At 35.3% G+C, this 18,284-nt stretch overlaps 1 protein-coding gene across 7 annotated transcripts in view; it reads left to right on the top strand.

Moving 5' to 3' along the window:
• CDC42BPA (CDC42 binding protein kinase alpha) overlaps positions 1-18,284 on the top strand; it is a 153,562-nt gene that overhangs the window by 127,174 nt on the left and 8,104 nt on the right. For 3 of the 7 annotated variants that reach the window (XM_045537157.1, XM_045537155.1, XM_045537154.1), the window contains 10 exons: positions 550-689; positions 1,928-2,009; positions 3,781-3,997; positions 4,869-4,931; positions 5,831-6,424; positions 8,393-8,490; positions 10,975-11,059; positions 12,353-12,476; positions 13,184-13,301; positions 17,150-17,335. In XM_045537157.1, coding sequence (XP_045393113.1) covers positions 550-689; positions 1,928-2,009; positions 3,781-3,997; positions 4,869-4,931; positions 5,831-6,424; positions 8,393-8,490; positions 10,975-11,059; positions 12,353-12,476; positions 13,184-13,301; positions 17,150-17,335 — 1,707 coding nt within the window. Of the gene's footprint in view, positions 1-549; positions 690-1,927; positions 2,010-3,780; positions 3,998-4,868; positions 4,932-5,830; positions 6,425-8,392; positions 8,491-10,974; positions 11,060-12,352; positions 12,477-13,183; positions 13,302-15,977; positions 16,220-17,149; positions 17,336-18,284 lie in introns of those variants that run through there. The other 4 variants (XM_045537159.1, XM_045537156.1, XM_045537160.1 and 1 more) reach the window with 2 other exon arrangements.

Below are 18,284 nucleotides of genomic sequence, written 5' to 3'. Positions count from 1 at the left end.
CAGAGTAATGATTTGAGAGCAAAAACATACTTGTTACTTGGAAATAAATTCTAAAATGTCTCAGACTTTTCTGTATTGTCCCTATCTCATGATGAACAGTTGTTAAAATCTCTGTAAAGGAATCTTTGGCACCTGTTCTTGCCAGAGAGGTGGCATATAGTTATGAATTATGAGATATTATCAAGGCATAATCTTGTTATCTTGGGTAATATTTACAGTGTAAGCTGAATTTCATCTTATCACTAAATTTTTTTATGCTATTTAGAAAGAAAATGATGAATGTTATCTTAATAAATTACTAATGAAAATTAAAATGGTGCCACTTAAAAATCTTTCAGAATAAAAAGTCATTCAGTGTTTGATGCATATATTCTCATGTTTTCACATATGTTACTATGTCCCATCTGCTACTTCACCAGCCAGAGTTGCAAACTTAGATGTGTACATTATCTTTATGATTTCACCATGCAATCACATATGTAATTAAAGGGGTCTGATTGACATTTTCATTGGATTTGTTTTTGTTTGTTTGCCTGAAACAATACTAAGATCCCTAAGCCAGCCGGAGTGAAGAAAGGCTGGCAGAGAGCACTGGCTGTGGTTTGTGACTTCAGACTCTTTCTGTACGACGTTGCTGAGGGCAAAGCTTCTCAGCCCAGTGTTGTCATTAGTCAAGTGATTGACATGAGGTAAGCTGTCGAAGGCAAAAATATTTGTGTCATTGCAGCCTAGGAATTCAAATTTTTCTGATTTTTAAAAAATTATATTGGCATGGTTCATTTAAATAATCTAATTTCATATTAATTTCTAATTTACTGTTAATAATGTTGATGTAGTAACAATTAAAAATAGGAAGCAAGGTGTGGTCATGGGACAGGCTGGTATGTTCGTTGAGACTGTGGGGTTAGGAGTCAAGGAAAACAAGCTGGTGTTTGAGTTCAAAAGACCGGTTTAAGGAGGCCTAACGTGTGATGTTTGTGTCTCGTAAAGGCTTGGAATATAATTCTAACGTGAGGAAAGGAAACAAAAATCTCAAAATCAGACAGGCTCTTGGAAAACATAATGATTCAGTAAACATTTAAATAAGCACATCTCTTGGATGTTTCTGGTCTCATTTTTCAGATCCTTCCCCTGTCCTGGCAGTGCTCTCCTTTTCCTCTTCTCCCGACTCCAGGCACGGCCCCGAGTGGTCTCATTTACTCCCGTAGCTTCTGCCATCACCCGTGCGTTCATGGCCCCCAGACACGTATCTCCCGTCCAGATACGTCCACCCGTGACTCAAACCAAAATTCCCCGTCGTGCCTCACACTGGCATTTCACACCAGCATCTCAGACACACTGTCTTCTCCCACGGGGACAGAGTATGCAGGGACAGGTGTGAGAAACATCAGCAAGGACGATCTGACAGAACCTACTGAAAGCATAGAAAGGTAGCAGGGAGAGGACTATGTGTCCAGCCTCCTACGACCACGGGAATGATGGTACCGATAACAAAATTAAGGAAATCACAAGAAATAAATTATTGTGGAAGAAATCTGGTTTAGATGTTGAAGGAACAATAATATGTCAGATGAGCTGGGTTGAGGGCACTTAAGACTTATTATGGGAGGCAAGAGACTCCACTAGAAACTCTGGAGACCTACCAGAGTTCAAGTCCCAGTTCTTCATATATGCTAGCCTTGTGACTTTGGATATGCCAGCAATTATTTCTAGCTCTTGTATCATGCGCCACTGTTAAGTTATTCTTGATAAATTACTTCAGGCACTATTCATTACAATGGGGGAAAAATAAATTTTTTAAATTCAATTGGATGTTTTGGGTAGTTAAACTTTGCGGATTGCTTCATATGTGTTATTTAGACACACACTCAAAGCCACACACACAATGCTGCGTATACTGACTTTTAATGTTTCTCTTTTCATTCAGGGATGAAGAATTTTCTGTGAGTTCAGTCTTGGCTTCTGATGTTATTCATGCAAGTCGAAAAGATATACCCTGTATATTTAGAGTAAGTGTGTGCTATAGTTTGATCACTGAATTATTTATTTTTGATGAGTATGTTTTGCCTTTCCATCTAAATCATAAAATTACTATGAGTAGAACCAAATCTTGTATTTCTTTGTACACTTCATATTATCCAGTACTTGAATGTATAGAAAATGGGTGCTAAGTAAATATTTAATTAGTGAAAGACTTGTAGAAGGCATGACTATATGGCTTCTGAAATATGTTTTCTGATAGATAATGTTTTTGAGCCCCAGTTCAGTTTTTAAATAAATATGGCCACATGGAAAATTGGATATGTGAGGTTTCTCAAGTTTTTTAAAAATAAAGGTTTCTTTTTTTAAAAATTAATGCATTTCAGTTATCTACTGCCTTGTAACAACCATGCCAAAACTTAGTGGCCTAAACCAACAATGATTTATTATTTTCCACTATTCTGTGGGTCAGCTGTGTACAGTTCTTGTGGTGTTGGCTGCGTTCAGCTCGTTTGGAGCCAGAACATCCAAAATGACCTTCTTCTCACATCCGGGGTCTTGGTGCTGACTGTTAGCCGGGTGATCTCAGTTCCCTTCTCTGTGGACTCTGTCCATGTTCCCTGATGACTACGAGCTTGGCCGAGCTCTCAGTGGCTGGCTTCTAAAAGAGCAAAAGAAGCTGCCAGACCTTTTAAGGACTGGGCCCAAAAAGGCATAACCCTTCTGCATTATGTTGATCAAAGCAAGTCATGAGGTCAGACCAATTTTAAGGGGAGGGGAGATAGACTCCACCTCTCAGTGAAAAGAATGGAATTCCATAGGAGGCATCATTGGTAGCCATCTTTGGAGGCTGTTGACTACAATGCAATCTTGAGTTGGTGAATTAAGACAATAGAGGTTAAAAAAAAAGTGACTACTGACCTATAGTTATGCCTATCTGCTTAGTACTTGTCTGTGAATCTCGTATCTATGGAAGGTCAGACAAAGACTATACTTAGTCTCCCAGTTCTCAGACTGACAACTGTTTAGTCTCCTCCCAGCCAGCAGTGGAGTCTATGGAGGCCCACTTACCTGTTTTAACTTACCTATTTTAATAAGGAACCCATATACATAAAATTTAAATCTGTTCTTATTGTGAATGCTGTTTGTATATTGATAAGCCTCCGTTCAAATACTAATTCAAGTGATCCAGTCTTCTCTAATGATAATGTGAGTTATTGTTATGAAGTAAGAGAAAATGTAAGTATTTCTGACTTTTTAAAGTAAGTTGAAAGTCACTATGGTATAGTGCTTAGGAGCAAAGACACAGGATCCTAGACTTCTAGTTATATACCCTGGGAAAAATTATTTACTTTCTCTGTATCACAGTTTTATACAATAAGGATTTAATGACAGTACTATTAATATGTCGTACAGATGTTAAAAGGTTTAAATGAGTTAATACTTACAAAGTGCCTAGATCTACCAAGTGCTCAGTAATTACTCAATAATGACAGTTGTTATTCTTATATGAGTATTTGTAATGCATTCTTAGTGATAATGTACTGGCACTTATAAAAGTGGAAGGAAAGTGCAAGGAAAATGAAACTAACATTTTGAATGGTATATGCCCCTTGGCTTTGTCATGAGTTCTGGTGCTAAAACTAGTTATTCTGATGTATGCTAGCTAAACTCCATTAAAGGTATCACTTAATGCATGCTCGTTTTATTGGTGAGTGCTAAGCGAGCTAGCATAATCTTGAAACTAGCCTAAAGGGTTTCTGTTTTCTAATATCATGAATATTGATTAAATTGTTCTAGGTCACAGCTTCCCAGCTCTCAGCATCTAATAACAAATGTTCGATCCTGATGCTAGCAGATAGTGAGAATGAGAAGAGTAAGTGGGTAGGAGTGCTGAGTGAATTGCAAAAGATTTTGAAGAAAAACAAATTCAGAGACCGCTCAGTCTATGTCCCCAAAGAAGCTTATGACAGCACTCTCCCCCTCATTAAAACAACGCAGGCAGCTGCAATCATAGGTATGAATTTAAAACATTTGTCCTATTTTCATAATTGTTTACTAATCTAGCTTGTGAACAGGGACTGGCTTTCATCTAGGAATCTTCCTTGTTCAACATGCTATGTGTTATATCACAAACGCTCAGTAAATGTTTGTTGAATGAATGAATCCTATGTAAGATCTTTGTTTTTCAGTAAACAAGAGTATACTTTCTAAGTACATTTTCTTCTGAAACAGTTACAGTGCAAAAGATTAACCTACTAATCTATTTTCTGCTTGTGTGACTTAGAACAAGGTAATTTCTTAGAGCGTAAGTTTAATATGTAAAATGTAAATATTGATTACCTTACTAAGGTTATTGGGAAGTCTACAAAGATGGACTACATAACAAAGAGCCTGCGTAATAAATGCCCTTAACAAATGACAGCTTCTGTGTCTGACGGTTTAAATTTTTGCTGTATTCTTACGTATACATCCAATTCTTCTGTTAGTTTCCAGTAAATAACAAAAAGTTTAATGAGTAGGTTCAAATGCCTTTCATGATTTTTCCCTCCCAAAACAAGAAATGGATGGAACTGGACCCAGGGCACTAACAAACTGGGTTTTGTTTTTCTTTTGTTTTACCATTTATTGAATAAACATTTACTTTTTTTGTAGATATTGATAAAGATTATTTTTTAATTATTGTTTTCTTAAGAAAGACATGAGATATTTACCACTGTAGTGTAAAAGGAAATTTAATAGTGTAAATTGCTATTACTGTGTTTTGATTTTTTAAATTTATTTTATTTCCATTTTTTTGCACCAAATTTCCTTATTGTCTGGTTTATTCTGTTAGCTTTACATGGCTTTTACCTAATAAAAATGTTTCATATTTATGTCTTACATAGATCATGAAAGGATAGCTTTGGGAAATGAAGAAGGGTTATTTGTTATTCATGTCACCAAAGATGGTAAGAGAAAACTTAACATTTTGGAGTAATTTTAAATCCTATGTTGTTAGAAAATTCTAAACTCTAAATTCTACATTCTAAACAGGGCAAGATTTGCTCTTATTTATTCTGTAACTGAAATTTTTCAGACTTAATTTGATGTTTATAAGTTAAAAGATTATTTTTCAATTCCTGTAATGCCCCTGAGTTCTAGAACTTCAAGTGTATATTGTCTTTGTTGTGTCATTTTATTTAACGGCTCTGCTGTTTGAACTTAGATTGCATTTCTAAAGATGGTACTTGAGAAAAAATACAACTTGAGTTTCTTGTTGTTCTGTTAATACTAGTAAGAGGTAATGACTATTAAAGTGTTTGGGTTTTTTCCCCCCACAGTCCCAATACAGCAGATTTTTTTCTAGGGAGAAATTAAATGCTCGTTGAAATAAAGAGAAACCCCTCTAACTTGGTATTCATGAATATAGTATTCTCAGTTCTGTCTTTATATGAAGTTAGATCATGGGAAAACAATGCATTTCAGCTTCATTAGTTTGTTACCCATAGAAATACCTTCAGAGAAATATGAGTTAACTTGGTTTTTAAAAATATGAACCCTATGGCGAAGTTCCCTAGAATTAAGTGCCCACAGAAAAATTTTTCTTGAAGATTTGACATGCTTTTACACAAGAACTCTTTGCCTTGGCTGCCAGAAATCTCAGTGATAAATTTAATACCTACTATAAGTGAGTCAAATTATAGCAGGTTTAATTATCTTCCTTTTTCTCTGTGATTTCTGATCTCTTGTTATTCTGTGTGTGCCCTGTGTCTTTATTACAAGTTGATATATATCCTCTGAGTATAATTGGATATGGTTAATAAAGAAAACTACTTTGCATTTGATTTATTATTATTTCTGTGTGTAGAAATTATTAGAGTTGGTGACAATAAGAAGATTCATCAGATTGAACTAATTCCAAATGATCAGCTCGTTGCTGTGATCTCAGGACGAAATCGTCACGTACGACTTTTTCCTATGTCAGCTTTGGATGGGCGAGAGACGGATTTTTACAAGCTGGCAGAAACTAAAGGCTGTCAAACCATAACTTCTGGGAAGGTGTGCCATGGAGCTCTCACGTGCCTGTGCGTGGCTATGAAAAGGCAGGTCCTCTGTTACGAACTATTTCAGAGCAAGACCCGTCACAGAAAATTTAAGGAAATTCAAGTCCCATATAATGTCCAGTGGATGGCCATCTTCAGCGAACAGCTCTGTGTGGGGTTCCAGTCGGGATTCCTCAGATACCCCTTGAATGGAGAAGGAAGTCCGTACAGTCTGCTCCATTCCAATGACCACACACTGTCGTTCATTGCACACCAGCCAGTGGATGCTCTCTGCGCAGTCGAGATCTCCAGTAAAGAGTACCTGCTGTGTTTTAGCAGCATCGGCGTCTACACCGACTGCCAGGGCCGCAGATCCAGACAGCAGGAGCTGATGTGGCCAGCAAATCCTTCCTCTTGTTGTAAGAGCCCCTTTCTTGTCACTGGCTTACCTCTGTGTCTTTTCCCTTTCCTTTTTCTTCTACTTCGTCTCCTAAGTGTTGTCATTGCTAATAACAGATTATTTAAGTCATTCTTATGGTGTTTTCTAAGTATTAATTATGTTATATAAAAACCATGTGTAGGCCGGGCGCGGTGGCTCACGCCTGTAATCCTAGCCCTGTGGGAGGCCGAGGCGGGTGGATCGCTGGAGGTCAGGAGTTCGAGACCAGTCTGAGCGAGACCCCCATCTCTACTAAAAATAGAAATAAAAATTATCTGGACAACTAAAAATATATATAGAAACAATTAGCCGGGCATGGTGGCGCATGCCTGTAGTCCCAGCTACTCGGGAGGCTGAGGCAGTAGGATCGCTTAAGCCCAGGAGTTTGAGGTGTTTGAGGTTGCTGTGAGCTAGGCTGATGCCATGGCACTCACTCTAGCCCGGGCAACAAAGTGAGACTCTGTCTCAAAAAAAAAAAAAAAAAAACCATGTGTAGTTAGGCCTAGGCAGACAGGGTCAGCATTAACCTGTGCATAAGTAAAACTGATCTTTTTGTAGAGTATTTGACTGAGATTAATTTTTTTATCCTGTGTTGTGTTTAGAAATAACCCTAAATTATCTTCACTGTCCCCCAAAATAAAGCGCTTGTAAGCATCAATAGCTCATAGGACTTATTCTGGAAGATTAATTACTAAGTGAATTATTGAATCACTTATGTAAAGGTATAAATAGCATCCATAAGAGGTGTTTTTCAGTTTCACATTTTTATTTAGATAAGGAGATATTTTAAATTGCTTATTTCACTCTTAAGACATTAATAAATTATTGAAGGAAGGTGGTTTGGGGTTCCCTGTCCTTCCCCTCTCTCTCTGGGGAGAGAGGGCGGGCGGGCCCAGGCCCTGAAAAGATAAATAAGTGAATGAATGAATACTTCTAATTATTGAATACTTTCGTTATTGAATAATAATTATTATTGGATGTATGCCATTGCACTGTGTGAGCTGTAGCAGTGAACGAAATAGATACAGTCTTACCTTCACAGAGCATAGAGTGCAGTAGGGCAGATTCATGATAAAACGAGTAATTGCCGTAGAAAATAAGTACTACAATAGCAGAAGTCCAGAGTTCTATAGAAGTGCATAGGAGGAGTATCTAATCCACATCGTTTTGTTTGTAATGGAAAATACTTGAGCATGTTTAAATGCTAAAGAGAAAAAAACCACCAGGGAACTACTAGGAAAAAGTTGACTATGTGGGTAATGCAGGAAATAGAGTGAGATCCCCAAGAAGGCCAGACAGGGTGAAATTCAGTACATAGTAGAGGGATTATTTGGGGCTGGAGGAGTAAAACCTCTTCCATTATAAGAAAATAGAAAGAGGAATGATGGGTATAGGTCCAGTCAAGTTTAAAGGGTCGTTGGAGGGAAGTTTAGGAAGGCAATAGATGCTTATTACAGAAAAATGAGAAAATCTGGATAAAAAGAACAAAAGAAAAATACTTCTAATCGTACCCACCCAGATTTAACTATTTTTAATGTTTTGTTCCTTCTGAAATATATACGCCTATCTCTGGCATCATATGTAGAATAAATACTGTTTTGTAACCAAGTCAGATGATAATTCAGAGTATTGCTTCTAATGTGGAGTAAGAGTTGGAATATCTGTCTTTTATGTATAGCTCTGCCAAAACTTCACTTTGCAACCTTAAGCTCAGATGAATTGTTTATTCTCTCTTTGCTTGTGTCACCATTCATTGATACCCTTTCCTTCAACAAGGGTGTATTGAGCATCCGTTTACTTCAGCACTGTGTTGATGTGCTATTGTATGGTAACAACAGGATTTTCATGGTATTTCACTCTACGGTTATTTAACATAGACCTTTCAAAATGTTTAGGAGTTAATAGTTAAAAGTAATCAACAGGCTGTTCCCGCCTTCCTTTCTCCTAGGTTACAATGCACCGTATCTCTCAGTGTATAGTGAAAATGCAGTTGATGTCTTTGATGTGAACTCTATGGAATGGATTCAGACTCTTCCTCTCAAAAAGGTAATTTAACATTAAAATGTGAGCAAAGCCAGTTAATGAATTTAAGTAAAAACACTAATATGACTATTTAGATGTTTTTTATTAATTCAGCATTTTGTGGCAGGGGTAATTGGTAGTTTGGGACTTAGCTAAAAGTAAGAAAAACAAAAATCAAGCTGGTTCATTTCATTATAGGTAGCTCAAACCATACTATCTTTATTATTAATGCATTCAATTTATATTGAGTATGATTGTTATCATGATGAACAACTAGAATATTTCCTAGAACCTAAAATGTCAGTGTTACCTTCTATTTTTGAATTAAGGAGCTCTGAGGGAGTATATGATTTTATTAATTATAACTGTTTTTCAAATAGTGGTATACAATGTTTAATCCTGTGAGGAGAGATTTCACAGGCTAGAAAAGTGGTTAAACTTAACCAAAACTGTGTTTAAGTGTCTCATGATTAAAAAATAAAGGTTTTTCCTAATAAAGCATATTTTTTTGTTAATATTTTCCTATACTTTCATAATATAAAGGGAAATTTTACAAGTATAGAACTGCTCTTTTATAAAAATGAAGAAAAATAATAGTTTTATATAGATATATAGATGGTATACATGTGTTATTATTTGGGGGGCAGGGTTTAGAGGAACAGGTGAAAAAAAGTAGCCAAGATCATATTGCAAAATTGGTGCCAATTTTAAATCATATCAGCAGTCTAAAAAGCTCTTGTAAATATTACCATGTTATATAAAGCAACTGTGAAATATGCTCTAGTTTGTAAATTTGGGCTGGTTACAGTTTTTTATTTTATTTTTATCATGTAATTTTTGTAATATATATGAAAGAATCCATGGCCTTTATAAAGCATAATAATAAACCAATCATTCATGAACCCTCCTCCTAACTTAAGAGCCAGAACATTACCAGTGTCACTGCGTTTACCTGTGTGCTGCTTCTTTATCCCACTCCTGTTTCCCCAGAGAAAAATCACTGTCCTGAAAATTGTGCTTATCATTCCCTAGCGTTTCCTAAAACATGGAGTTTTAGCGTATTTAAATATTCCTGAACTATGTAGTGTTTAGATTTGATTGGTTTTGAGCTTTATAAAAACGTTATAATATATTGTCATTTTCTGCCTTGCTTTCTGTAAATATTTACTATGTTTCTAAGATTTATCCATGTTGTTACAGGTACTATAATTCATTGCTTTTCAGTACTATAAAATATTCTTTTGAGTAAATTTATCCCTATTTATCGATTCTCTGATTGGCAGACATTTGAATTATTTCCTAGCATTTTACTATTCTGAGCATCGCTGTGTATGTCTCTTGGTGTACGTGTACAGGAGTTTCCTTAAGTCATGTGCCTAGGAAGAGAATTGGTGGGACATGGAGAATGCAGTTATACGTCTTTATGAGACAGTGTCATACTATTTTCCAAAGTAATTGTACCGGTTGATACTCCCTTCAGCAGTATATAAGAGTTCTTACTGACTCTCATCCTCTCTAACATTTCCCATTGTAAGAATTCACAGTTTTCGTAAAGGGTTGTAAAGTAGTATCTCACTGAAGCGTTGCTAATAATTTGTGTATCCCTGATTAACTATGTGGTTGAAAATCTTTCATATGTTTATTCATCGTTCATATTTCCTCTTTGATGAAATGCCTAGTCATGTTTGTTGTTCATTTTTCTGTTGGATTGGCCATTTTTGTCTTGCTGATTTATTGGAATTCTTTATATATTGTGGATATTAGGTTAATAATGGATCTGGAAAATCTTTTCCCTTTTTGTGACCTATCTATTCATTTGTATTTTGCTGAACAGGAGTTACTGATTTTGAGGTGGATAAATTTATCGTTCTTAGCCTTTAGGTTAGTCTTTTTTTCTCTTAAGAAACTTTCCTTCTCCAAGGTTATAAAGATACAGCCTTTATTTTCCTTCAAACACTTTAAAGCTTTTCCTGTTACATGTATGGCTTTAACCATTTGGAATTTATTTTTTGTGCATGGTGTGAAGTAGAAATGTAATTTGTTGGTTCCATATGGCCAGTCGCTCCGTCACCATTTATAGTCAGTCCCTCGTTTCCCCAGTGACCTGCGTTTCCATCCACATCATGTGTGTGCGTTTAGTGTTTGGTAATAAGAAGCCATGAAGCAGCTGCGGGGATACCCTCTTAGTATATTTGGTTACTAATGACTTCAAGAAGTCTCATTTAAGGTTTAAATGTATTTCTACTTAATTTCATTTATTTGTTTATTTACTTATTTGCCCAGAATAGTCTTTCTTTAAAATGTTATCATTTTAAGTTTCAAGTTAGATAATATACCTTTCCACTCAGAGCCATTATTAATTTTTTGTTGATTTTTTGAGAGGGCTGTATTTTGAAGTAGATAAATGAAAGGTCTTAATAGTGTGTGTTTTATAAGTAGGCTAAAAAGTTTGTGACTTAATTTTTAAAGGTTTCATTGAAATACTAATTTTATTTTTTGTTATTTTAGGTGCGACCCTTAAACAGTGAAGGATCATTAAATCTTTTAGGGTTGGAGACAATTAGATTAATATATTTCAAAAATAAGATGGCAGGTAAGAAATATATATAAATTAATAGGGTAACTTAAATGGAAATATTATCTTAAGCTTACTGCCCAAGGTCACGTGAGTAATAAATGCCAAAGTCCAGATTTAAGCTTAAGTACATCTTACTCTATGTCTGTGATCTGGGCCACTGTCACACTCTTTTACTATATTAAGGTGAACTCCTGGACAAAAAGTCATTCTCTTTAAGCTTGCATAGCTGTGTAAGCGAAGTATTTGATTCTGACATACCTTGTTATTTTTCTGTGGAGTGCCTAAGTAAGTAGAGAAAGTATAGCTGAATATATCTTCTGTGCTTTCACTGATACTGTAGAACCCAGCCAAAGTTTGTAGCACTGAAACTCTGAACACTCATCTAGAATCCCGGTTTGGGTCCTCAGAAATACATCTCCCGCCAACGCAGAGGGCTTAGTGCTTCTGACCTGCTGATGTCAACATAGGAAGGAGGAGGAAAGAGAGCAGAGTCAAAGCAGTGCCCAAATCAGGAGAGGGAACGGGGACCTTGGGTGTGACAGACTGGAGGAGGGCGTGTGGCGGTGACCAAAGTAGTGAGCTGAGGCTTTCCCACATGTAATTACATATCTCACATGTAAAATGCCAGGGAGACTGTCTGCATGTAGGATAAGATGGGCACTGCCTTGCTAGGTGTATACAATTAAATATATCATCTATCTCCAAGATCAGAAGAGTAGAAATAGCAACAGATTCTTACCTTTAGTAAAGGAAGATAGTGAGAATACAATTCCTTTTCCTTACTCCACATCTTATAGTTTGAACCTTGCAGAGGAAATGTTTTATGATGTAAAAATAATTTTAATTATTTTTAATAATTATTATTTACATGAGTGTCTTACCATTTATGCCTGATTACTGTGCGGGTTAACAATAGCAGCTCTTCAACACCCTAAGCCATTGAAACCAATACCTGGAGGGAGAGAGAAGATGGTATAGTGATGTTGGGGTGGGTAGCTAGTCAAAGTGGCAGGACACTAAGGCAGCCATAGTTTTCTTTAGGTAGATTATGTCATTTTATGTTTATAATCAAGTAAAAGTGAAAATATATTTTATAAGCCATGTTTAATATCATCATGTATCTGTTTACATCTGTTCTCTAGAAAATTATTGCTTATTTACTATGATTATCAACATACAACTTATAAAAATCAGAATTGAATATATTTACACAATTGATTAACATTTTCACTGTCTTGGAGATTAATGGATAAAAAGTATTTTAGCAGTTTAGAGAACATCATTGTTCTTTGTATTTTTTTTTAATAGAAGGGGATGAACTGGTAGTTCCTGAAACATCAGATAATAGTCGGAAACAAATGGTTAGGAATATTAACAATAAGCGGCGCTATTCCTTCAGAGTCCCGGAAGAGGAAAGGATGCAACAGAGGAGGTAGCTATTAAATTTATACCTATCATGCTTGTAGCATCTGAAGGACTATTTGGTGGTAATACCGTATTCGATTTGTAAAGAAAATTTGATACCTAAAAATCTGTCACTCATCTGTAGTGTCAGTACTGTAATAATGAATGTAACTTCTCAGTGTCATTTTAATTAGTTAATACTCTCTAACTTGAGAGTATACACTGAATTAAAGTACCATATTTTTATTCACTTCTGTATGTATATGGAATAGTTATTTTTGGAATGTGTACTTTTCTACAATATAAACAGAGAACATATCTGTGCATATAATAAATGTCTAAGAAGTTCAGATTAACTATTCTCTTCATGAACAAACAGAAATAACCTTGTAGTATTTCTGGTTACATCTAAAGACATTTCTAAAGTGTTACCAATTTAAAAAGAGATACATAAAATGTTGAGAATTGTCTATGAAATAGAGTAGAGTTTCTTTGATGTCTTAAGTATTTAAAAGGACCCTCTGCTTTCCCACACAAAATCGTAAGATCTTTTATTTAAAATTTAAAAGAAAGCATTCTAAAGAAGTGAATTTTTAATTGGGTATATTCTCTTATTATATCCTTATTAACATGATTTAATAGTTTTATTTTTGTAAAATAGATTAAAGTATGCTTAAATTTTTTAAGTTACTCAGATTACGGAAAAAGTGTCTCAACAGGTGTTTTGTCTTACAGGGAGATGCTACGAGATCCAGAAATGAGAAATAAATTAATTTCTAATCCAACTAATTTTAACCACATAGCACACATGGGTCCTGGAGATGGAATACAGATCCTAAAAGACCTGCCCATGGTAAGAGGAGCGAAGGGTACATGTGAACACGAATGAGATGAAGGAGGATAGACATGTAGGCTTAAATACATATATAGACTTCAAAGGATATGTTAGTTACCAGCATAATGAGGAAGTGTTTCTCTCAGTGTATCACAATATATCTAAGATGTATGATGACATACATACCTGATGAAAAAACATAAAATTTAGACCTCTGTCAAAAACCGAACAAATCAAGTTCTTATTTAGTTCCATACTCTAGAAATTTTACTGTTGTTGGTAGAAGAAACTGCTAGAATTGGAGAGGTTCTAACCAAGTTCAGAACTTAGTTACCATATCACTAAAATTTCACTAAGTTTTAATAATTCAATACAGATATTTGGCCTACTCATTTTTTTCCTGAGAACTCTGTTAGTTTGGTCACTAATGGTCATACCTTTCAGCTTACAGTGAAATTGAATCTTTTTCCTTTGCCCAATTATAAACATGTTGCCTGGTCAGTCATACATTAAAAAGTACAACACAGGAAAATGGTTATGTTTTAACAATATGAAGATTGGGTTCACAGACCTGTTATGTTGAGATTAAGAACATAGTAGTGGAGTTAGCTAATTATCCAGGCTCTGTTTATTCTTACCATTTCAATATCATAGTACTCTCAGTAAACTAAAACTTTAATATGACCCTTATGATTGGTGGTGATAGCAACTAAATTTTGCATAGAATTTTAAGTATAATTTATATTTTGTGGCCATTTGGCAGATGATTTGCAAATTTTGCTCCAAATCTCTTTGTAAGGAAATCTGTCTTAATTAATCACATCATCAACACTACTGTGATAGAAGATGTAAACATCTATCACTGAGAGACAAAATGATAGATAATATAGTTTGGTGTGCAGTCAAGTTTTTTAAAGTTAAAAAACTTTTAAAGGGAATTTTGTATTTATATCATGGGAAGAAAAAAAGTCTGCATTTGTTTACATCTGAGTTCTTCATTGTGAATATCCCAATTAATCAGTTGTACTTGTTTGCTTATAAATGAATATGACATTGTTATTTTTTCACAATCAAAACATTATTATTATATGGTCATAGTAATATACCTTCCTTTATGGAATTCAAATCATTCACAGTAGTTACCCTTTTGGAATAGGAAGTTTTTATTAGCTGTACTGAGTAAATATGAATAAAATAATGTAAAAACTAGATTACAGTTAATCTTGATATAGCTAAACTAAGTAAAAAAATTTAAGGTTGAGTACATTAAATATCAAAACTGTTCTGTTTGTCTATTATATATAAAAGCTATACTATTTTTTCAAATTTTGCCTTGGAATGAGATCTCAGATTTCTCTCCATTCTTTCCCATTCTGAACATTTGCTTAAAGTCCTCAGTCTGGTTTTCCTTTAATCTCCTTTAATAATATAACCATACAGTCAAAAGCCTCTTTTGTTGTTCCTTATGGAAGGTACAATGTCAGGCACAAAATACATTAATAAAGGGAATTTTTGGCCAGGCATAGTGGCTCATACCTGTAATCCCAGCACTTTGGGAGGCTGAGGCAAGAGGATGGTCCTGTACATGAAGTATGCATCAAAGATTTTGTGTGTCTAAATTCCTGTTCTTGACGGCCAAATTTTATTTTCACAGAACTTTTTTCATTTCACTACCAAAGGATGTATAAGCTGGGGCTTTTTTACAGACATGTATTTAATGATCTAACAGATATTTCTGGAGCACTTACTATGTGTCCAGAACTATGTTTATCTTGGGGTAGACTCTGGTAAACAATATAATAATATGCATGTATGAAAATAACTTTAGTATGCATGTCTGTACCTGTCTATGTGTCTAGTCATTGAAAAGCTTGTGATATTTTAATATTTTCTCAGATTTTAATATGTTCTTTCTATTGGAATGGAACCATTATGAACTATTTCCAAAATATAAAGATGAATTAAATTTTTCTAATGTTAACATATGAGTTTTCAAATACCAAAGCCACATGTTGTCATTTGTGCATAGAGCATGTGCCCCAGACATTTTTGTGTTTTAATTTATTCAAATCAGTATTGCTTTCCTTCCTATGAAATACTTATAAGCTTAGAAAGTTTATTAGGTATCGTTAGAAGGTTAATTGTTTCTTTTGTTTCAAATGATCCTGAAATAGGATTGTTGGCTTTTTGAATATGAAAGGGGCAGTCAGGCTAAGGGCATCATTTTATTTTCTTTTCTCTTGTGTCAGGTGTGAACTTTTTATTTGTATTTTAGTGAGCCAAGATAATATAAGCAATTAATATAAGATGGTGTGTGTATCTTAGAAATATAGACTATATTCATTTTCTTGACTCTTTTTTATCATTTACCTTTTTTACAAGTGGTTGCTGGTAATAAAAAAAATAGATTTTCTCCAGCAGAATGCAAGAATAACATTTTACCTCTAGAAGATCTATTTTTACCATATTACATTTCCCCTAGCTTTTTATCCATTCCTAAAATTGTTAATAAAGATAAAATTTTTAGCTCAGTGACCTCTTGGGGCTTGAAGAAGTAATTTTGCTTCTTAAAGTTATTAATACATGTACATTAATGGTTTTTTTTTCCTATTTAGAAACAACTTTAGAAAGTTCTGTTTTAACTCACGTCTCTAGGATAAAAACAATATCATACATAGAAGCCTTTCTTTTAAGCCTAGGTAATTTATGAGGTCTCTCTACAAGGCAAGCTCATCTCGGCTCAAGGGAATATAAGTCATGCTGGATTCAGGCAGCGTTCTCTCTAGCAAATCATTCAGCCTCTGCCTTTAATGAAGAGATGATGTTTTCTGGAAACAGTTGTTTTTCAAGAACAGAACCTTGAACTCAGTGGCTCAAGCCTGTAATGCCAGCTACTCAGGAAGCTGAGGCAGGAGGATCGCTTGAGGCCAGGAGTTCAAGACGAGCCTGGATGAGAATGAGACCCTGTCTCTACAAAAAGTAGAAAAAAATGAACCAGGCATGGTGGCGTACACCCACAGTCCTACTACCTGGGAGGCTGGGCCGGGAGAATTGCTTGAACTTGGTCTGCCCGTGAGCTGTGATCACACTACTGCACTCCTGCCTCAGCAGTAGAGTGAGACCCCTGTCTCCAAAAAAAAAAAAAAAAAAAAGTCCTTGACTTCAAAAACTTTTTTCTGTATCTCTGGTATTATATTATTTCATTTTTTAAAAATACACCTCAACATTGAAGGGAAAATTTTTCCCTTGTTAAAAACAAATGTTTTCTTCTGAGTGTCTAAATGGAGGTAAGTTTGGGCTACTTAAAGGTAAACCAGTAAGTAGTATATTCCATAGTTACTCTTTTTGTTATATGGGAGGAAATATGATCAATAAAAGCAAACATATAAGTACATAAATACCAGAGAATTATTTTAAGTGGTTTTAGATTCCTAAAGAAACAGTTTCATAACATGTCTAGGTAGAAGCTATTGGAGGTTCACTTGTCCTTTTCTTGCTTGTTTTTTGCCTTTTATATCCTTAATGTTTCCGGTAGAGTTTTGCCATGCTTTGATTGTATCACATAAGAAAATACGGAACCAAACTCTGGAAGTCTTGCATCTCTGAAAGTCCAGTTTCTACTCACCTAACTATAATAATAAAAGAATAATTTTATAAGGAGAATGATCTTTTGGGAATCAGCTGGTTAAGTAACTGGCAAGAGTATTACAAACTATAACTTTCTAAGGCTTAAAAGTATTTCATTAAGAATTCAGCTCTGATGTAAGATGCTACTTCATTTGTTCTATGTGCATGTTGTCTGAAATGTGAATCCATTGTCATCGATCGCCTTATTACCTTTTTTCTTCTTTTTGTTGTTTCGATAGCCAGGTTTCCCTTACACATCCCCTCATCATCACTCCGGTCTGATCTCCTCTCCGATCAACTTTGAGCACATCTATCACATGACTGTTAATTCTGCTGAAAAATTTCTCTCTCCTGAGTCCATAAACCCTGAATATTCCCCGTCTCTACGCTCTGTCCCTGGTACACCAAGCTTTATGACTCTGAGGGTATGAACAGCTGAGTCAGGTGTTAACTTTTACTAACATGTACAGATTTCCTGTTGCCTGGCTTAACAAGTAACTGTGCTGGGGGTACCATCTTGTGAGTGGTTTCCTTTGGCCTGTATCTCTTCTGCCAAGCTTCTACTCCTACTCCTCATTGCCCTCCGATTCCGTCTCTATTTTGTTTCTTCTTTTGAAGAAAAAATTGGAAGAAGAGGATGTCAATTTTTATTTTGAAATGGTATTAGAGGTTTATCTATGTATAATAAAGGATTTTCCATTTCAGATACCATCATGAGAAATAGCCCCCAAATGGACCTTTATTCTGTTAAACAGGAAAGGGTTCCTGGAATTTCTGAAGTTTTTATAGTTCCTTACCCTATAACCAGATTAACTGAGAGAAAATTTTTACATTTGGTGAGGTTGAAGGCTGTGGTAGAGCCTATCCATAGACCTTGTATCTACAATAAACCCTTTTTGAAAAGCTAAAAAATCTCCAAAGTAAGCCAGGCACAGTGATTCACGCCTGTAATCCTAGCACTCTGGGAGGCCAAGGCAGGAGGATTGCTTGAGCTCAGGAGTGTGAGGCCAGCCTGAGCAAGAGCGAGACCCCGTCTCTACAAAAACATAGAAAAATCAGCCAGGCGTGGTGGTGTACACCTATAGTCCCAGCTTCTTGAGAGGCTGAGAGGATCACTTGAGCCCAGGAGTTTGTGGTGGCAGTGAGCTATGATGACATCACTGCACTCCAGCCCAAGCGACAGAGCAAAACCCTGTCTCAAAAAAAAAAAAAAAAAAAAAAATCTCCAAAGTGAAAAGTAAAAAAAGTGAATACTATGAGTATTCATGAGTAACAGGAAAAAATGCCAAAAATAAGTTAGATTTACTCATCTTGAGTTGATGATATGTATTTAATTACAACCATTTCCAGCCATTATCCAAGATAAACTAAATC

The sequence above is a fragment of the Lemur catta genome, chromosome 25, assembly GCF_020740605.2.
Source record: "Lemur catta isolate mLemCat1 chromosome 25, mLemCat1.pri, whole genome shotgun sequence".
In the NCBI taxonomy this organism is placed as follows: Eukaryota; Metazoa; Chordata; class Mammalia; order Primates; family Lemuridae; genus Lemur; species Lemur catta.
This window is presented reverse-complemented; position numbering and strand designations above follow the sequence as displayed.